This window comes from Pholis gunnellus, assembly GCF_910591455.1.
Source record: "Pholis gunnellus genome assembly, chromosome: 16".
NCBI lineage: Eukaryota > Metazoa > Chordata > Actinopteri > Perciformes > Pholidae > Pholis > Pholis gunnellus.
Window position 1 is genome coordinate 13,125,017 of NC_136543.1, and position 18,913 is coordinate 13,143,929.

The 18,913-nt window shown below is 40.5% G+C and overlaps 1 protein-coding gene across 1 annotated transcript in view; it reads left to right on the top strand.

Moving 5' to 3' along the window:
* The window catches only part of ppp1r9a (protein phosphatase 1, regulatory subunit 9A), a gene marked incomplete at both ends in the record, with an annotated part of 44,128 nt that extends 26,566 nt beyond the window's left edge, over positions 1 to 17,562 (top strand). The window contains 15 exons of the mRNA XM_079175598.1: positions 85 to 220; positions 4,806 to 4,958; positions 7,287 to 7,340; positions 8,121 to 8,350; positions 10,083 to 10,179; positions 11,035 to 11,173; positions 12,561 to 12,649; positions 13,418 to 13,565; positions 13,698 to 13,767; positions 14,101 to 14,149; positions 14,357 to 14,401; positions 15,755 to 15,877; positions 16,456 to 16,479; positions 16,799 to 16,981; positions 17,380 to 17,562. Coding sequence (XP_079031724.1) covers positions 85 to 220; positions 4,806 to 4,958; positions 7,287 to 7,340; positions 8,121 to 8,350; positions 10,083 to 10,179; positions 11,035 to 11,173; positions 12,561 to 12,649; positions 13,418 to 13,565; positions 13,698 to 13,767; positions 14,101 to 14,149; positions 14,357 to 14,401; positions 15,755 to 15,877; positions 16,456 to 16,479; positions 16,799 to 16,981; positions 17,380 to 17,562 — 1,723 coding nt within the window. The remainder of the gene's footprint in view (positions 1 to 84; positions 221 to 4,805; positions 4,959 to 7,286; positions 7,341 to 8,120; positions 8,351 to 10,082; positions 10,180 to 11,034; positions 11,174 to 12,560; positions 12,650 to 13,417; positions 13,566 to 13,697; positions 13,768 to 14,100; positions 14,150 to 14,356; positions 14,402 to 15,754; positions 15,878 to 16,455; positions 16,480 to 16,798; positions 16,982 to 17,379) is intronic.
* Positions 17,563 to 18,913: the final 1,351 nt, after the last annotated feature.

Sequence of the window (18,913 nt, forward strand, 5' to 3'; positions counted from 1 at the left end):
CAGTAACTGTTATGTAATCACAGGCGGGTTGACTCTGTTTGCGTGTCTTGCCAGGACTGTCTATAACAGTGCGTGTTGTTGCAGGTTTGTGATTGGACGAGAGCGTCCGGGCCAGCAGAGTGAGGTGGCCACGCTCATCCAGCAGACCCTGGAGCAAGAGAGGAGACAGAGAGAGCTGCTGGAGCAGCAGTACGCCCAATATGATGCTGACGATGACGAGGTAATGACCACTCACAACCCTGGCCACTGTACAGGGCGTCCTGGAGGTGCAATAAAGGATTGTGTATACATGCATCTTAAAATATTTCCAATGTGCCAACAGGGTAAGATTATCATATATTATTAATAAAGCATATTATATCTGTATCTATTTGAAGTTCATCCGCTGTCAGTAAACTCACTTCTTAGTCATGACGCTGAGGCTTCCACTTGTCACTTAATGTAAATCAGCTCCCTTCTTATGACGGTTGACTGGAGGTTTTATCTTGTTAACTCCATAAAACTGACTGACAGTGGGCTTTGATGCTGGCACACAAAACACACTCTCTCACAGACACACACACACACACACACATTAAGAAGATGCCATGTGGGTTTTGGTCCTAGAAAGCATCGCTCAGCGTTTCTCCTCTCTGCTGCTTACTCACAGCACGTTTAATCCACCAGACACTGAGCTCATGGCCCTGCAACTCATGCTATCTGTGTGTATGGAGGCACACTCTTACTGTATATACACATGTAGTCACACACTAAAGTAACATAAATCAATGCATAGTGCACCCTCAAGAACACACAGAGGAACAGCTGCAGTCGTGCGTAGATTTACATGCAGACACACGCTCACCCAGGCACCTCTTTCCTCCTCTTTTGCTGTCTTCATCAGTGTTTGAGGTCTTTCATTTTCTGTGTTGATTGAGAGCCTTCATGCATAAGAAACTCCTCGCCAGGCCCCGGAAGCTGATCCCGCTGGTCCCATTATCAAAGCAACACACACATGTAACGCTTTCAGCTCTTATTAAATCTCCTTCAGAGAGTTGAGGATTCAGCCATTCGCGAGTCTAATTCAAACACGCAATAAACTTTTGTTCTTCTGCCTGTCATCATTTCACATCTAGGGTAGGTAATGATTCAAACAAAACTCAGGAGAACAGCTTGAGTTTATTTATTTTTTAATGAACACCCTGTTTCACAGATCCCAGCAAGAACACGTAAACTTAAGAATGGTGATTGCATTACAATTGTTAATCCATACGTAGATTACTAACCGCTGTGAAACACTCTTGAAATCTGCCACTGTTAAGCACCAAGCCATCCATAACTCCCTACGTACCTGCCGATAGGGTAAACAGTTACAAAACCATTACAAAGATCTATGGGGCAATAAAAGGAACTCATCAATATTAATATCTCTATAAATATTACAATGAGTTCTCACCAGGGGGGAGGTTATTTCTCTCTGTGAGAGCTGCCTGGATTGATCTGACAGACAGCTCTTTATTGGTGCTGGGGCTTCCTGTCCCAAGAGGAAGAGATACTTACGTGTCTGATACCTTCAGTTAGCAATAGACATCACACACACACACACACACACACACACACACTTGCCACTCTATTTGTGGGTTTGATTATATATAGTCTAACACGCATGCATGCTCATCTGTCAGCACTTAAATGCAAAATCATGTGGGAAAAGCATGGACACACACACACTTCACATTCCCATATTCACTTTAATTGCTACTTCAATTGCTATGATTGTAAATTAATTGGGGTTTGAATCTTGCTCTTTAACTCTGAAATAGTGGTCGTCATTTGTGTTTTATTATATTTCATAAAAAGTCGATTAAAGAAGATCTACACAACAATCGTGCATGACGCCCTCGACAAAGACGTGTTTGTTGACACACACACGTGTAGATGCAGAATAGAAGACTCATTGTTCCACTGAAGTCAACAGAAAGTAACACATCAATCAAGAATGAATACAACTAGCTGATTTGCATCACCATGCTGACAGATCAATTCATGTCAGCACCAACATGGAGACATGTGAGCACACACACACACACACACACACACACACACACACACACACACACACACACACACACACACACACACACCACGTTTACATATGTGGATGGCTGGTTAAGTGTTTGCATCACTGGTGTTGTGAGGAAGAATAAAGTGTACTGACATTTCAACGTTTATTGACTTAAATTTAAATAGACAAAAATATTAAATACAGCAAGACATCAAATCAAAACATTAGCTCCAGTGAAACAATAGTGCACTGCACACACACACACACACACACACACACACACACACACACACACAAAGCTGTGCCCAGTGGCTCACGTGCGCTCCTCCTCCAGTCAGAGGAGCCCTTAGCCCTTTTCCTCCGTCATTATGCCAACATGCTACTCATAATAGACATGCATAGTGCAGCTCATCGCACGCTGAGCAACATTTCTCCCTGAATCGGCTCTTCCCCTCCTGATTCTCCATGCATGTGGTGGGAGGTGATACATTTATCATATGCAAATTGGTGTTTGACTGACCTGCCATGTGTTCAATGGTTAACTCCACCTTCAGTGAATGGGACGTTAATGTAGGATGCTGGTACCATGGCAACAGGCAAGCCTATTATGGAAATAGAACTCTCATGTCGGTTAAGCATGCAAACAAATCTGGCCTGAGCGCTGTTATCTGGGAGGGAGATGGATGGAGGGAATGAGATGAGGAGAAGATATAGGCCAAGATGATGAGAGAGGAGATGAGAGTGCGTGTGTGTGTGTGTGTGTGTGTGTGTGCGTGTGTGTGTGTGTGTGTGTGTGTGTGTGTGTGAAAGATCAAGACAGAAAACAAGTAACTAGGGAATGATAGATAGACCAGACAAGATGGAGAGACAGAGAGAGTAGTGACATAAATATTTATATGTAGATTAAAAAAAGCATCAACTTGGATAGAACATGTGTGTGATGTTAAGAGGGAGGCCGAGATGTTGTCACATAATGGCTTCACTCGAAAAACCCGGCTCTGTTGGTCATCAGCCAAAGAGCGAATCAACTGATCCATTTCGATCCAATGCGTAATAGCCAATGCCAACATTTATTTATTTTGAGAATTGGAGGAAAGAATTACATGCAGCATAATGGCAGACATCAATGTCAACAATACGTTGACAGATGGTAACTTTTATTAGTCAGAGATCTTTTTAATATATCCAAGAGATTGCTGACATCTAGAATTGTCTCCATTAGAGACATTTACAGGCTCAAACTTGGAGAGTTTTGCCCAATATCCGCCTGACACATGAGGCGAGATGGTGACTAATATTTGAAGATAATAAAAAGAGACATTGAAATGTGTCCAGAACAACTTATCTTTATAGAAATGCCTGACCAGGCTGTCAAACCAATTGATTTTTGACAAAGTTTTGGCCAACTTACTGTGTTACCTCATTCTTATATAACTGGTAGCATTAAAATAGCATTACTTAATGTAAAATAGAACGTGAAAATGGGTAGCAGTTTCTGGACGTGCTTGACACGCAATGGGAGGCACTCTGACCGGTGCAGCTTTGAGGAGAGATGGAAGACAGACAGATGGAAGAAGAAAGACAGAGAAAGAGAGCTGGAAAGTGGATGCTGCAGTTGGACAGCTGGATATCTGACTGGGTGGTTTCTCTGTTCATGCTGTTTGGCAGCTTGTTGGACTCCGTATTAATGACTAAACCTGCTGCTGGGTAGACAAAAGCAGGCTTTTTTTGTTCCATTTCTTTGGTCTTCCCGGCTGAAATGACAACGGTCACTTGCAGATTTGATCAGCTGTAGCCATGTAGCCAGCTAGCAAGCAGTTGATTAAGTAAACATGTGCTAACTTTAAGAGTTGCTTAACTTTTTTATGTTTTCAGCTGATTCATTTTTAAGATGAAATCTTGTAAAACGGGTTTTAAATGCACTTGATGGCTCCATGCGTGAGTGTGGCTAAAGCTAGTTCCAGTCTGTGCCTTTCATGTATTACCATTACAGTAAGTCACAGATATAACCAGCAGATATTAACTTCTCACAATGCCTTTTATTGTTGATGTCATTGTCAGAATCCTCAGACTTTTATAACCATCTGGATGAATAAATATTCCAAAACAAAACATTTTATTATCAGTTGTATTGTTTTTTTTTGGTTAGTATTGGTTTCTTTTCAATATTTTATATTTTTGTACAAAATGACACGTAAATATGGTGCCAATTTCTGTTTTACAAAGCACATCAAGTGGAGTCTTGTCTTTCTGTAAGTTTAATTCAGCATCTGCAGATGGACTCACAACACAGTCAAACTAATGAGCTGAGTGAATGAAGCACATGAGCACAGGGGGTGGCAGTTTCTATACACACTGACCAACAATGAGATCAGAGAGGGTGTGAGTAACACATTCTCTTGAACTGATGCAAAGACAGCATCTTCAAAAGATGAAATAGCAATTCAGGTCATCTTATCTTGTCCTGTCCTTAAACACTGTTGAAGGCACTACCGGCTTGCTATTTGCAGAGACATAAAATGATTTAAAGAGTAGTAAAACATATGGTCTCTTCACATTGTCTGCTTGGTCACTGTGATAAAAGTATATGGGGGTCAGGAAACGTTTATGGTCAGTGTGGGCCTGTGGTATGTTATGTATTTTGTACATATTTTACAAAAAGAGCAAGAAAAAGAATGTGTTTCGAGCAAAATTGCCGTCTGTATGAGGTGTTCCTGCAGAAAAGTGGACCACATGACTGACTTTGCCTTTCCTCTTACAGCAGACAGGAGAGTACGCCACAGATGAGGAGGACGCGGGGACAACGGTCGCAGGAGACGACAAGAACATTGAGGTGTTCGATTTGCCAGAGTCAGAGGACATCTTGTCTCCCTCAGAGGTAGACGCCAACAAACTCTACCAGAAGTTCAGAGAGGTAAACTCGGATGCTTTAATCAGCACTCTTGAATGTCTCAATGTGAAGATTACACAACTGATGGGAGCCCACCACATTTTCTCTGCTTTAAAGAATACATTTAAAAGAATGAATATACCCCACACAGCCACAAGAATAACTTGATTCAATAAAAACAACAAAAGATACCCACACAATGGAGCCTAGCACCGCTGCTTTACTTGGCAGAGTTTTGTCCAAATCTAAGATCCGCTTACCCCTCCTAATTCCTAATCTGGATGATTAGAGGCGTGAATACAAAAGCGATGTAAGACAAATGCTCATTAACATCTCTAATTCCCCATGTTTGGTTAAAACCCACAGATGAGGAGAGAGATCTAACACTTTTAAACCTGTATTTAAAACGATTTGTATCTTGATCTTGGCAACTCTTCACACGGCCGGCCTCTGGGAAAATCAACATATTTTGTTAAACTTTTGCTACCGCTGCTGTCAATGAACTGCTGAGAAGCTGGTAATATAGATTGACTCCACTGCTGCTTTGGCACTAAAACACTTGAAGCCTTTCTGTAGACTGCCACAATAGCTGTATGACACATTTAACAAATGGCTTCAGCTGCACTGCAGCCACCGCAGGGGGGATATCGAGTACAACTATAATGCAAAGCCCTGTTCACAGGATGTACATCTGCTCCGTTTTCTCATTTTATCTGTATCTTGACCTCTGTCTCCCAGAATGCAGCTTTTACCTTTTTCGTTTAAAGGGCTCTCCCATTTCCCACTTCTTCCCTTTCTTTCTTTGCTGCCTTTTACACACTCAAGGAAAAAAGAAGTCAGGCAGCTGAGAAATAAGCCTTTTAAAAAATACAAAGAAGATGTGATAGTAAAAAATGTTTGTAGTTCTTGTAGTTTGTGAAGTTCAGCAGTGAATACATCTTTCTTAAACTTTTTTTTATCATCTTAATGTCCTTTTTTGGAAACATTATTATTCCCTACAAGGCTGCTGTTCAAGTCCATTAACTTTTTAAAGATGTTTTGAGCCTGGAGCCAAAAGTAATTTTTAATGCCTCGGTCAACACAGACGCATTATTGACTGATTTACTCACACTCTTCTAGGCAGGCACACACACACACACACACACACACACACACACACACACACACACACACACACACACACTGTGGATGAATGCTCAACAAAACTTGGTCTGATTATCAGCAGATGTAAAATAAAAGCAAGATGGTTAAAACATAATCAGCTTCGTGACATGCACTGAATTAAGTAAGTTATTTATATTGTACATATATTTTCCATTTTACCACATTTCAATTTCATGAGTGATCACTTAACCACTTATCACAGTTAATGTCTGTAGACCATTGCATGGCCGAATATTGCTCAAATTCACAGATCATATATATCGGGTTCAAGGTTTCATTTATTGTCATTATACAACAGGAATGTGCATCGAAATGCAGTGAATTAATCGTACCATTCTGTTACATAAGAAAAACACAAAAAAGCTATAACTATATTATACGTTGGAGGGTACGGGATGTTTTTAGGGGTCTCACAGCCTGAGGAAAGGAGCTGGATGTCAAGAGAAGTGAAAGATACCACATATAACCTGCTGAGCTGTGATGAAATGTTTGAAACAATGCCAATGCATCTAGAATATTTCTATTTGTTGTAATAGGTAAGCCATAAGAAACAAGCATCATAGAGCTTCAATTAAGAAGCGTTGGAACAAGCAGACAGATTGTGTTTTTACTGTGCTAATGGTAAGTGGCCATATGTACAGCTGATGGCTGTAATCATTCCTCTGTTCATACTGGACTTAAAAGATGCCCTCCTCACATGGGAGTGATCAAAATCCTCAGTCCTCCTTCTGTGCAAAAATACTAAACTACTTCTTAAGTTTGTCTGAACTTAACATGAGGAGTCAGCGGTCTGAGTAAATTGACTGCTCATCTCAACTTTCATGCACAACTCCGTTGCTGCTCCCTCCATTTCCAACTCCATCCACCTCACGTGTCAGACTTCATAAAAAAGACATTACATTTAGAAAAAAAGTCTATTTAGAATTAATGCTATGTTAAATTACTTTTTAAACAGTCTAGCTTTTTATCTCTCTCTCTCTGTCTATCTATGCGTTTCCTCTCCTCTGAGAGCGTGTGTCAGTGCTGGAGCTGGGAGGCTGTCAGGGGAAGGACAGGGTCGGCTGTCTCTGTCCGTCACACTGTATCGACAGCAGTGAGAGCCTGCGCAGCCATGCATTTGATTATCTGACCGCCCTCTCTTTTCTTCTCTTCCCTATCTTCTCTTTTCTCCGCCTCTGCTCTCAACAGCTCCAGATCAAACACACAGTGACCGAGGCCGAGATCCAGAAGCTCAAAAGCAAGGTAAGAGATTCAAACTTTGCTGTTGTGGGTGAAAAGTTTGTCCTGAGTTCAAGCAATTTGTAAAAGGATGTGGGACTAGTGTCAGGACAACAGAGGGGTTGGGCTTCAGATTTGATGGGACACCTTTAAGAATAGATGTTATTCTTTAGAAATAGGAAGCTGATCATTTTTCTATCACAGTGGTTATTAAGGAATCTTATCAAGCTTCTTTTAAGAGGCTGCATTACTTGTCTTTACAAATATTAACTAAGTACGAAAGGGAGAGCACGTTGTAGAGCTTCGGGTTAATTCTAACAGTTTTGTGTATTAGATGTGTATGTTTACCTATATACACACATCTGAAGTGTATAATTGATATGCTCTGTCAAATGTTAATGGTGTAATTTAAATCATTTCCAGATTAATGTGTTGAGAGTTGATGTGATTAAATTCATCAGAAAAGCGGTGCCTAAAAAGCTTTTATTCTAGGAATAAGAGAAGATCCCTTTTACAGATACAGATGTTCTGTAGTATTTCCCTTTGACCAGCTTTGTGTGATGTCATGGACAGTTTTTGAAAATCTGGTGTGATTTGATCTCATCCAATGTTTCCATGTAGTGGCAGACGGTAAACATGCATCGACTAATGCTTTGGTTTGAGAGACAAACTGTATAAGATGATAAAAGTGAAAGCTTTTATTCCAAAATGCATTTTTTATGAAGGATTCCTTACTCGGTGTCTGTAATATGTACATTTCTGTTAAAAGCTGTTGTAACTAAAGTGTTTTTTGTCCCTGTCCAGTTGGTGTCAGTGGAGAGAGAGAAGCAGCGCTGGGAGAAGGAGAAGAGCCAGCTGAAGGCCAGCATCGAGGAGAACAAGGAGAGGATGTTGAAGCTGGAGAGCTACTGGATCGAAGCGCAGACGCTCTGCCACACGGTCAACGAACACCTGAAGGAGGCCCAGGCCCAGTACCAAACTCTAGAGAAGAAGTACAACAAGGCCAAGAAGCTCATCAAAGACTTCCAACAGAAGTGAGTAAACCCGGAGTTCAACTGGTCATCCTCATCTGTGATTATAGAACGAGGGAGCAATATATTCTGAATATGGAAGATTGCAGCAAGACATTTCAAACTTCTGTCAAGAAATCACAATTAGATGAAGAGTGTTACCAAATGTTGACCTCTACTATTCAGCTGAATTTGTTTTGTTAGTTCAGATTGAAAATGTATGATTATCAACAGTACTATGCAACGGAGGTGGGATTACAGCCCAGCGTTACTTTAACTGATCCTGCGTTCTCTAACTGAGATAACTTGAACTTGGGTGGGATGACTATTTTGCTCCCATAACATGTCTTCTATCAGAAAAGTTGAAAGAAAACATCTAAAATACACATTTCAGTGTATTAAAGTACTACTTTGTCTACTTGCATCTGTAGATTTTTCCAAAATTCATCAAAAGTTAGTATTAGGCAATGCCTCATTTGCACATTGAAACATACATTTTCGCTCAATTTATTTACCATATTCACCCAAAGTGAATGTAAAATGTACATAATTTTACGAAACATATCTTTAAAGGCCTTTTTCTCAAATTGAGTTTTTTTCTCAGACTACACCAAACTTCCCAATTACATTCCTATCTGTATTCTGAAAGTTCTCGCAAGGAGGGGTTTGTTTTTATATTATTCATACCCTAATTTATACAACATTTTATTCCTGAAATAGTTCAGCTGTTATCACATGACTCAAGTTTGGTCATGTGATACCAGGTGGTTTTATGTATATGTCGAGGGAAGATCATAAATCCTGGTTCTGTTCAAAGATGGACTTTCTGTTCTGATGTGAACGGCCTCCTTGATCGCTTTAACGTGTTTATATTTTGATCCCAGGCTTGTCCTGAACTGACCATTGATGACTCTTTAGTCTTCTTTTATCTTCTGAGTTCAGACCAGACCAGTCTTTTGCTCTGGTTGTCATAGTTTAAAGCACGATAATGCAGTCAAAAACCTCTGCTCCTTAACCAAATCTGTTTCCATAACTCGCTGAAAGAGACATGAAACATGTCTATAACTCCTTCACTTGAATCATGTCTTTAATGAGGTATTTGTATCAATCCTTTGGGCCATTAGAGGTAAAAAAAAAATGAATAAATGATGCGTCAAATTTCAGAGTTTCGTCTCAGTTTTATCTTTCACCTCCAATGGCCCTAATCTATATAATCTTTATAATCTTTCCATTCCATTCCATTTTTACAGCTTCTCTCGTTTCACTGAACAGGAAAAGAAAATATCTAACGCGTTTCCATCTGTGAGGCAGAGAGGGCCTCTTTTTACAGCCAAAGTCTTCCCACATTTCACTAGTATGAGCCGAGTCTCCATTCTCATGCAGTACGTTGATCTCTTTGGTCAGTCCCATCACAACCTCTCCTGCTCAGCTCCAGTCTGACTGCCTCTAATTGGCTCTGGCCCTGCAGGACAAATGGAAGTTAACTGATGAAACAAACTCTCTATGCTGAGGAGAGACAAAGAGCTCACAGAACAAGGACAGAGCAGAGGAAACGGCTGAATTTAGTATTCTTAGGGATGGAAACGTATATGTGTGTTTTATCGCGTTGGTTGTAGATATGTGTTGTGTGCAGTCACACTCATGCGAGAGGCAGGCGCTGTCACTCATGGTGAAACATGCACACGCAGGTAATTGTATCTTGTCAGCTCACACCCACTCACCACATGACGATCTCTTCTCCCTGTCGTCTCTCCAGAGAGGTGGACTTTATCCAGAAGGAGGATGCAGAGAGGAGGCGGCTGGAGGAGGCTGAGAAAGCTCACCTGGCTGAGATTCAGGGACTGCAAGTCAGGGTAAACCAGATCTGTAAAGTCTACTCTTGTCTATCTCTCACCTCCATCTTTACCTTATGCCCCTCTGTGTTTTAGCTGCACAAATCTGCCTCCAAACAACCCTCAAATGAACAAACCCCAAACTGAATAAACACTTCAGTTCTTCTCTGTGCTTGATGAAACATTACATATATTTATGCAGTACTTTTTTATTTAATAGCATATACTGTAAATGTTTAAGAGGAATTTAATCTAAATCTGGTAATCAACATGATCAAAATGATCAGTAACATCACTCCATCACTACTGCTTAAAAGGGTATCTGTGCCACTTCTGCCACATGTAAAGGTTTTTTCCTCCTTAGACAGTGACGGCAGGTGGACTTGGTGTCCATAGGCCTGTGGTTGGTTCCAATGTCAAACTCTGTATTGATTTTCCGCTTTCCTAGTCCTCAAACATGACAGTTGTGTTGTTTTCTGCTCAAGTCTCAGGCCATGCCCCACAGTTGAGTGGGCAGTCAACCCAACTGTCCCCTGCTATTATTCTGCACAGTGAGCATTCATTCGTTCATTCTCCCACTGCACTGCATTGTAAAGGGTGAATGGTGAAGTGTGGCACAAGCAAGAGTGCTGGAAAAACAGTATAATCTGTCATTTAAGGCAACAGCAAGACAAAAGGGTTATGCTTTAACTAAACTGACTTTACTTGTGCGTTATATGTGCACTACACCAACACAACAACACACATATACATATTGTAAAATGGAATCAAAAGATAAACGATGTGGTCGTCATCATGTTGGCCCTTTATTCCAGTGCTTTAAAGCAGCTTTTTTGACGAGTAGATGCTCATCGATCGGTTCCTCTCCCTCTACAGATTGCAACATTAGAGTCCGAGCTCATGCAGCTGATGAAGCAGAACGGCATCCAGGTCAACAACAACAACAACAGCAACAGTGCCGAGAGGCTCGGCGCTCAGCAGCACAGCCCCAAAAGGGCTGCAGCACAAGCCAGAGGTGTGTTTGTGAGGGCACAAGTCTCAGCCAGGTTCATTATTATGATATGGATTTAAAGGAATGTTCTACATGTTGGGAAATATAGAATAGAGTTGGGTGACACGATCGATACCACTCTCATGTTTGTCACTGAACAAATTAAAGACGTTATTGAGCTGTAGAGGTGCTGGTGGGTGGATTCTTTTCGTAACATATCAATAGAGTCAGGCTAGCTGTTTCCCCCTGTTCCCAAGTTTCATAATGAACGCACAAACATGAGAAAAGTGTTGATTTGACCATATAACACTCAGCAAGCAAGCAAATAAGCTTGTTTCACAAAATGTAGAAATGTTCATTTAATGAATGCAGTGACAGCTGAAATAATTGAGTATGTGTTAACATGAACATCTCCATCTCCCCGCATTTATGTCACATGGTCTTGAAAAATAGGGTCTAGCATTTATTGTTTAAATATAGTAACAACTTTTCAACAGCAGTTCTTTTGTTTTTGTCCCGAAGATGACCCGTGATGCAACTCAACAACATTGCCTTAAACCTTTTTTAGCCCTTGCGGTTTATTGACATCTCTTGCCCTGTGAAGGACATTGAAAGGATTTGACTCTCTTGTGGCTAAAACACACGCACACAAAATGCAATACACACACACACACACACACACACACACACACACACACACATACACACAGATTTCTTACTCACACATCCTCCCCTCTTCTGCTGCCTTAACCTTCACACAGACTTTCAACTCTGACTCTCGTTGCACTTTGAATCTCTGCAAACAAAAACAAACTCGTAATCCCTTTTTTAAACTCATCCGTCTGGTTGTGTTCTCCTCAAGTCTCTTTAAGCTGCGCTGGCTTTATTTCAGCTGCATCTGTCAGAACGCTGTGTGCACAGATAAGTGCAATAGATGATACTGTACAGTGCAGACGGAATAACAGAGTGATTGGATCTGCACTGATCCGAGTGACGCGGCCCATTATGCAATATTAAACAGGGGGAACTGAGGGAGACGGATGGATCAGGACATAAAGGAGAGAGAGAGAGCATGTGGGAGGAGCAGACGGAATCTTTTAAATTGAATTGATTGCAGTTTTTCATTCCTCTGCTCTGACAGCCTCTCCGTGTGCAGTCAGGAAATGAGCAGAAACATTATAATTGCCTGCCTAATTAATGGTGTTACTTTTTCTGGAAGACTTGATACTTTACCTGTGTTGATGTTTTTTTTTAGTTCATTTATCAGGTCAAATGAAGTGCCCCTTAATAAATCAGAAACAAAAGAAAACCCAACAGTTAGTGAACAAATGGATTATACGGTATATTTATTTTTACTTAAGCTAAATCCCAGTTGTTTTCACTCTTTGTGTGTGTGTGTGTGTGACTCTAGATCTGAGGGCGGCCTCTCCTCATTCACCCAGCAAAAAGAAGAGCTACGGTGGAATCGGCCGAGACAGCATCAGCTCTGCAGAGGGAGAGGTTTGTATTAAAACACATACACCTGCAGATTTTTCTATTTTTTAAGTGACCAACAGATTTGTTATTGAACAACATCTGTTGAAATATCGACCAGATGCGTGTTCATTTGACTATTCTTACAATTAATATGTGTTTAATTTCACCACATGGTATTTCATTAATACGTGTGTGTTCATCAGCCTCTGTGTTGGTTTTTAACAGCTGTCCATTCCGCTCTATTCCTTTAATTAATTAATTAATTAATGGCTACATGTTGCTCTGCGGCACTAATTGAGACTGTGGCGCTGTCACAACTTATTGTCTCTCCCCGTGTGATAATAGTCTTTTTCTGGAAGAAAGGCTCTCGTCTGGCTAATGCCGTCACTTAACTCAGCTAGAGCAGGCATGGATTTAGATTGGATGAACAACTTCGAGAGCAGGATCAGAATTGGCAGGAACACAGAAACCAGGCAGTGTGAGGCTTCCAGGGGTAAAGAGGGCAAGGAATTAGAAATGTTGAAAGTATGTCAAGTGACTTCTTTCAGATTAGTCTTCCGCATTTGGCTGTTCACATCACTTTTACTTTGATTGCACTTTATTATTCCCTTTTTCTGTGACCATTTCTGAGCCTTTGCTTTCCTCCCTTTTAAATTTGTCATTCATTTTCTTTCCATCGCAATTCTTCTTCTCTGCATTTCCTGTCTCTCATCTTCTGGTCTTATCTCACTTCCCACTCCTCCATTTGCTTCATCTCTTGTTTCCTTTTTGTCCCTTTACGTCTGGCTTCAGGTCTCAGAAGGACACGGCAGTCCAGCCCACAGTCGGCCTGGTTCGATTCGTAGTGTGGCCTCTTGTGATGGAGCAGCTGCAGTCCTCAGGGCCCCTGGCAGCGCAGAAAGCTCCCCCAGACGAACACTGCACCGGCCGTCCACTGCAGGTTAGCACTCCTGCACCCTCACTACAGCACATCCCATAATGAAGGATCGAATGGTCACCAACACATCTGAAACTGTACCTACTCATCACTTGACGTAGGAGTAATCTCAGTGTGGGGCGTTTGTGATCTCAGGTTCTCAGTCTCCTGCCATGTCGAGCCCCTCTCACTGTGTGGAGGAACACAGACAAGCTCCGGATACTGGGTAAGATTAAATACTGGACACCATGTTTTCATTTTGAGTTGTACACATACCAACTAACGTATGATTAATTTGTCATTTTTTGTGATTATTTGGTGACCAAAGTGATTTTCTTTTCCTTTAAAGCTTATTTGAAAGGATTGATGTGGTACCACTGATGAGGAAATTTAACTTGAGAAGATGGGCGTACAGAATACACATAAAATATTTAGTGCACAGTACTGGACAACTCCTTCTTGATGTTATTAGAAATGGAAGTCCAGAAACTGTTTATGAATGTGTGGTGCAGCAATCGTCTCCACTGACCTCTGCATAATTTTCCTCTCTGTCTCTCAGCTCCACAGAGACGTCAGCAGAGGACAGTCCAGAGAAACTCAAGGCCAAGGTACATGAGCTTTAGTGATTTGCCATTGGGCAAATAATGGTTCACTTTACAGTGAGGACATCACGACTCTTTGTTTTAATGTAATTATAAATTGAGTCAGAGCAGACTTTTTGCCAGACCTGTATATGTAGACCTTCATACTGTACATTTGATGACAAGTTTTCTTGCCATTTAGCTTTGATGTGTTGTGTTATTTCTGTTGAACAGACCTCCCTTACATCGCCCCACTTCTTCTCCTATTCATATTACTTGGTATTGTATTGTTTTGTGTTTGGTTCAATTATACCTCAATCCACTGAAATGGAAATTAGTTTGTGCTTTAAGAGGTAAACATGGTTTATCATAAAGAGAATTGGGGTACTTCAACATGCGTAATTGCATTAATAATTCCAAGAAAATCAATGGGTATTCCTACATAATCCTAAATAATAATAATCCTTTCATAATCTTAACTATGCCTTCCACGACACTGTAAAAAATGTCCATTTTAGCAATCGTGTGGTCTGTTTTTAAGTATTAAATCACAATTTAGGAAATCATTCTGTTTCATAATGCACATTCAATCAGTTAGATGTCGTACTGATACAATAAGATTAAAGTTGTTAACATGGGCATTCGTTGCAGTGTAGGAACTTGAATGAAAACTGTTTCTAATCCTGTGTAATATCAGATGTGATTACCATAGGATTAAAAAGGAGATTATTTTTGATCCTGCACCAATCAAATCCATTTCTCTCTCCAAGGACATGCTCTTAGCTTGAGAGGGGTGCACACCAGAAGATAAATCAATGCAGAATGTATTCACATTAATAGTTATGAGGCGCTTCTAAGTGAGGATTCAGCCCAAAGGGCCAAAAGTCTAAGTTTTGCTTTTACCTCAGGCAGAACTCTTTGAGCTACAGTATGAAGCTAAATGTAAGATGAAATTCTAGACTTTAACTCAAAATCTTATATAAATGTAATGTTGCACTTTGTCTTTGACACTCAATACATAAGTCTTTTATGCAGAGGACCAATGTAAATACTGTATATTCCAGGAGGAGAAAAGGAGGCCTGTAAGAAAAACTATTGCTCCATACTGTATATTAATATTAGTGTTTTCTCCTCCTTTTAGTCCGTATTTCTCAGCAGCAGCTTGTCTTTGCATGTTTGTGCACAGATCTTAAATCTTAATACTGTAACACCATAAATGTCCACACTCTGGCACACTCACAAGGACACAGAGAGAGAGAGATTTTTTTTAATTGGATAGCATCCAGCTACATCTTCTCCAGCCACTAATCACATTCTCAGTTTGTGCTCTAATGGAATGTCTTAAAAATGAGGGATGTGCACAACCTTGACGTCCTGCAGTCTATCAAACAGATTAAATACATTAGTTGAATGCACTTTTTACTGACCATCAAATATTAGGAAGAAGCACATACTGTAGATCATTCTGGTACGTGCTCGGAGGAAACGTCTTAATCCTTCTGATCCTCCTCATCCAGTCTCTCTGTTTAAGAAATAGAAATAGAGAAGCCCTCCATCTAATCAACTAAACTCAGCCTCAGTGCCAGTTGGCTCTTAACCACCAGTCTTATAAGTGTGTTTTTGATTTCTCAGGCACCCACTCTGAACGATGATCTGAGTGCCAGCAGCAGCAGCAGCTCAGTGGAGATCAGCGGCCTGCTGAGTGAAGCCAAGATGTCGGGACGCTCACACACACTGGTGCTCTCCTCAGATGAGGTAAACGTATAAACTTAAAATATTGTATATGGAATATATTAAGTCGGATGAGGTGATGGTAGTTTGCTAGATGAGATGAATTATCTGAACGGTTAAACAAACAATATACCCGAGATTGATTTCACCACATCAAGGGAACACCCCCTAAATACAAGCTTACAAAATGAACATTTAACAAAAGTAGTACTTTTTTATTATTACTTATCAGTTCTAAATGCTCTTAACATGACATCCACTTTTTTGACTCACAGCCTAAAATCCAAATCCCAGTTTTGTAAAAATGTAGTCTGTCAACTCATCTGTTTTTAAAATATACATTTAAATGCAAACAACAACTTTTTAATTTGTGTCTGTGCCCCCATGTATTACCTTAATGGCTTTAAAGACAGAAAAAGCATTATCTCTACAGGAAGAAGCTTCTCTCATATTCATCATGCAGAAAACAAGCTTTAAGTCGATGCACCATTTTCGGCCCATTGTATTTAAATGCTGGTCTAGGCTGTTGTAGTGTAAGCTATATTGATTTCCTTGTTAACCACCCAGTCGTCTTCTGTTTATTTCAATGCTGCCACATTCAGAGTCTGGATATGATAGATGATGAGGTGAGACCTGTGTTTAACTGCATACATGTCTTTATGTGTCTGTTGTGTATAAGCCATTTGTCTCTGTTTCATTCCCACACATTATTCGTGGTGATGAAGGATTTTTACACAAAGTAATATGTGTTGCTCCACAATAGAGTTACTTGGGAAATGTCTTGAATGTGTCGTTGATTTCCTCTGAGCTCACTAAGCATTCATTAAACATTATCATTCAGCATTTTTAGTGCATGGTTAAATACTGTATGTTCGAGTTGGAAAGATTTGCATCTTATCTGCCTCTTTTTCCCTGTCTGTCTCTCTTCCTGTTGTATGTGTTCAGATCCTAGACGAGGGACAGTTTCAGAAGCCGTATCACTGGCAGAACTGCAGCGTCACAGAGTGGACCTCCCAGCAAGTGGCCCGCTGGCTAATGGGCCTCAACTTAGAACACCACATCCCAGAATTCACTGCCAAAAACATAGATGGGGAACAGCTGCTACAGCTGGAGAGTGCTGAGCTCAAGGTAAGTTCAAAGTGATTCATACATGCTCACATACATATATATATATATATATATATATATACTGTAGATACAGTATATACTGTATATTAGAGAACACAGATATATTGGTACAACAGTAGAAACAGTGCTGCCATTACATGGTTACATGGAGAGAGCAATGTTTATTCTTCAACTGTAAAATGTCACAAAATAAATGTACGTGATCCTTTAAATCCTGTTTACCTTGGGCAATTAATATAGATATAGATACAGGAAGACCAAAGTAGAGCTATGATCAGGCCCAAAATATCAGGCCCAACCATACATGACCTTGCATAGTTTCTGTTCAAGCCCGACCCGAACCAGTGCATATAAAATAAATACATTAGAAATATATATACATATATTATTTGTTTCAGGCCCTTGGAGTTTCTTCTTCCCAGGACCGTGCCCTGATCAAGAAAAAGATCAAAGACCTTAAAGTTCTGATGGAAAAGGCCAAGAGGAACCGAGAGAAAGTGGAGAAACAACGCGAGAAGCTACGGAAGCGAGAGCTTGAGCAGCAGCAGAAAGAGGCGCACAAAGAAAGCACGGCAGAGTGAAGTGCATTGTTAGATCTCCGACCTCACGCTTTACTGTAGCACCACACCAAGTAGCGTCTCGAGGAACAGAACGTCAGTAGGTCCCACAAATGAACCCTGAGGGGACGCCTGCTCAGTAGTTTAATAGTTCTCACTGGTGGAGCCACACACCCAACTGTCTGAGACTGTTGAGTGACTTCTTCACCAAGCAAATTAAACCAAAATAAGCCGTTGGATAATAGGATGCCCCCGTTCAGTTGCCTCATTTTACACCCATCCTGAGTTTTTTGGCCATTTAAGATTTACTCAGTTCTATTTATTTTGCTGTTTATTGCTGTAAATTAGGTCTATTTATTCATAGCTAGAAAAAGTCTGTGAAAAGTTTATCTCATCCTCATCCCATATCATCGTTAGAGCCGTCTGTGTTACCCATAAAAGCTCCCGCAGACGATCATGTACAGTGATAATACAGATTCGTCTGCTGTGCCATTTCAATAGACTTATGTATATCCTGTTCAGATACATAGCTCAGTGAAATTGCTCTCTTGCTTTGACAAAGCTCATACAGGTCAGGCCTGTGAGGGGGAATAAATGAGGCAGTATTCATCTCCCACCACTGGGTGTCCCCATGCTGCTTACTTTCACTACTGGAGGAGGCAACACTGGAACTTTCCAATAGGAACTGAAGCAGGAACCAAGTTTAATAGGGAGAAACAAACTCTCTCAGTACTTGCAAGAACACTGGAAGTGCATATACTGTAAATTGAACCTCTGCACTGGCTTGTCCAATGCTCCCTACAGTATACATGTACCATACTAAAGCAGATCACAAAGTATGAATGACGACAAGGACATACTGTAACTCATTGGACTGGTTCTGATGGAGACTTCAGGTACAATGTAATCGTGAAATTTGTAACTAACCAATCCTGTATCACAAAAACAAAACAAAAAATTGTAAAATTGAACTTCCTGCTTAGATGCATAACGTTGCTTCGACACGGCTTGTAACCTGCTTTTGACCTCTTTTGTATTCTCTCTCAATAACAAAGTAATACCCCGCCACTGCCTTTAGAACCTATAGAATAGTAGAATTTTTCTGAACTCTACCCGCTTCAGTGTGAGTGTCCAAACATATATACAGTAGACTAAACATTTATAATTGTTATTTTCTTTTCTTTCATACAATTACAGGACGAAGTGCACCTTGCAAATTACTTTAATTCTGAAAAATATTTAGGAATGTTGCCATATAGACAAGTCATCTCTGTGATGGAGGACAGATGCAGTGAGTCCAGAAATTGTCTTAAAGATGATAACGCCTGATACTACTGATGCTACACTGGAAATTGTACCTGTAGTTTAAATTTTC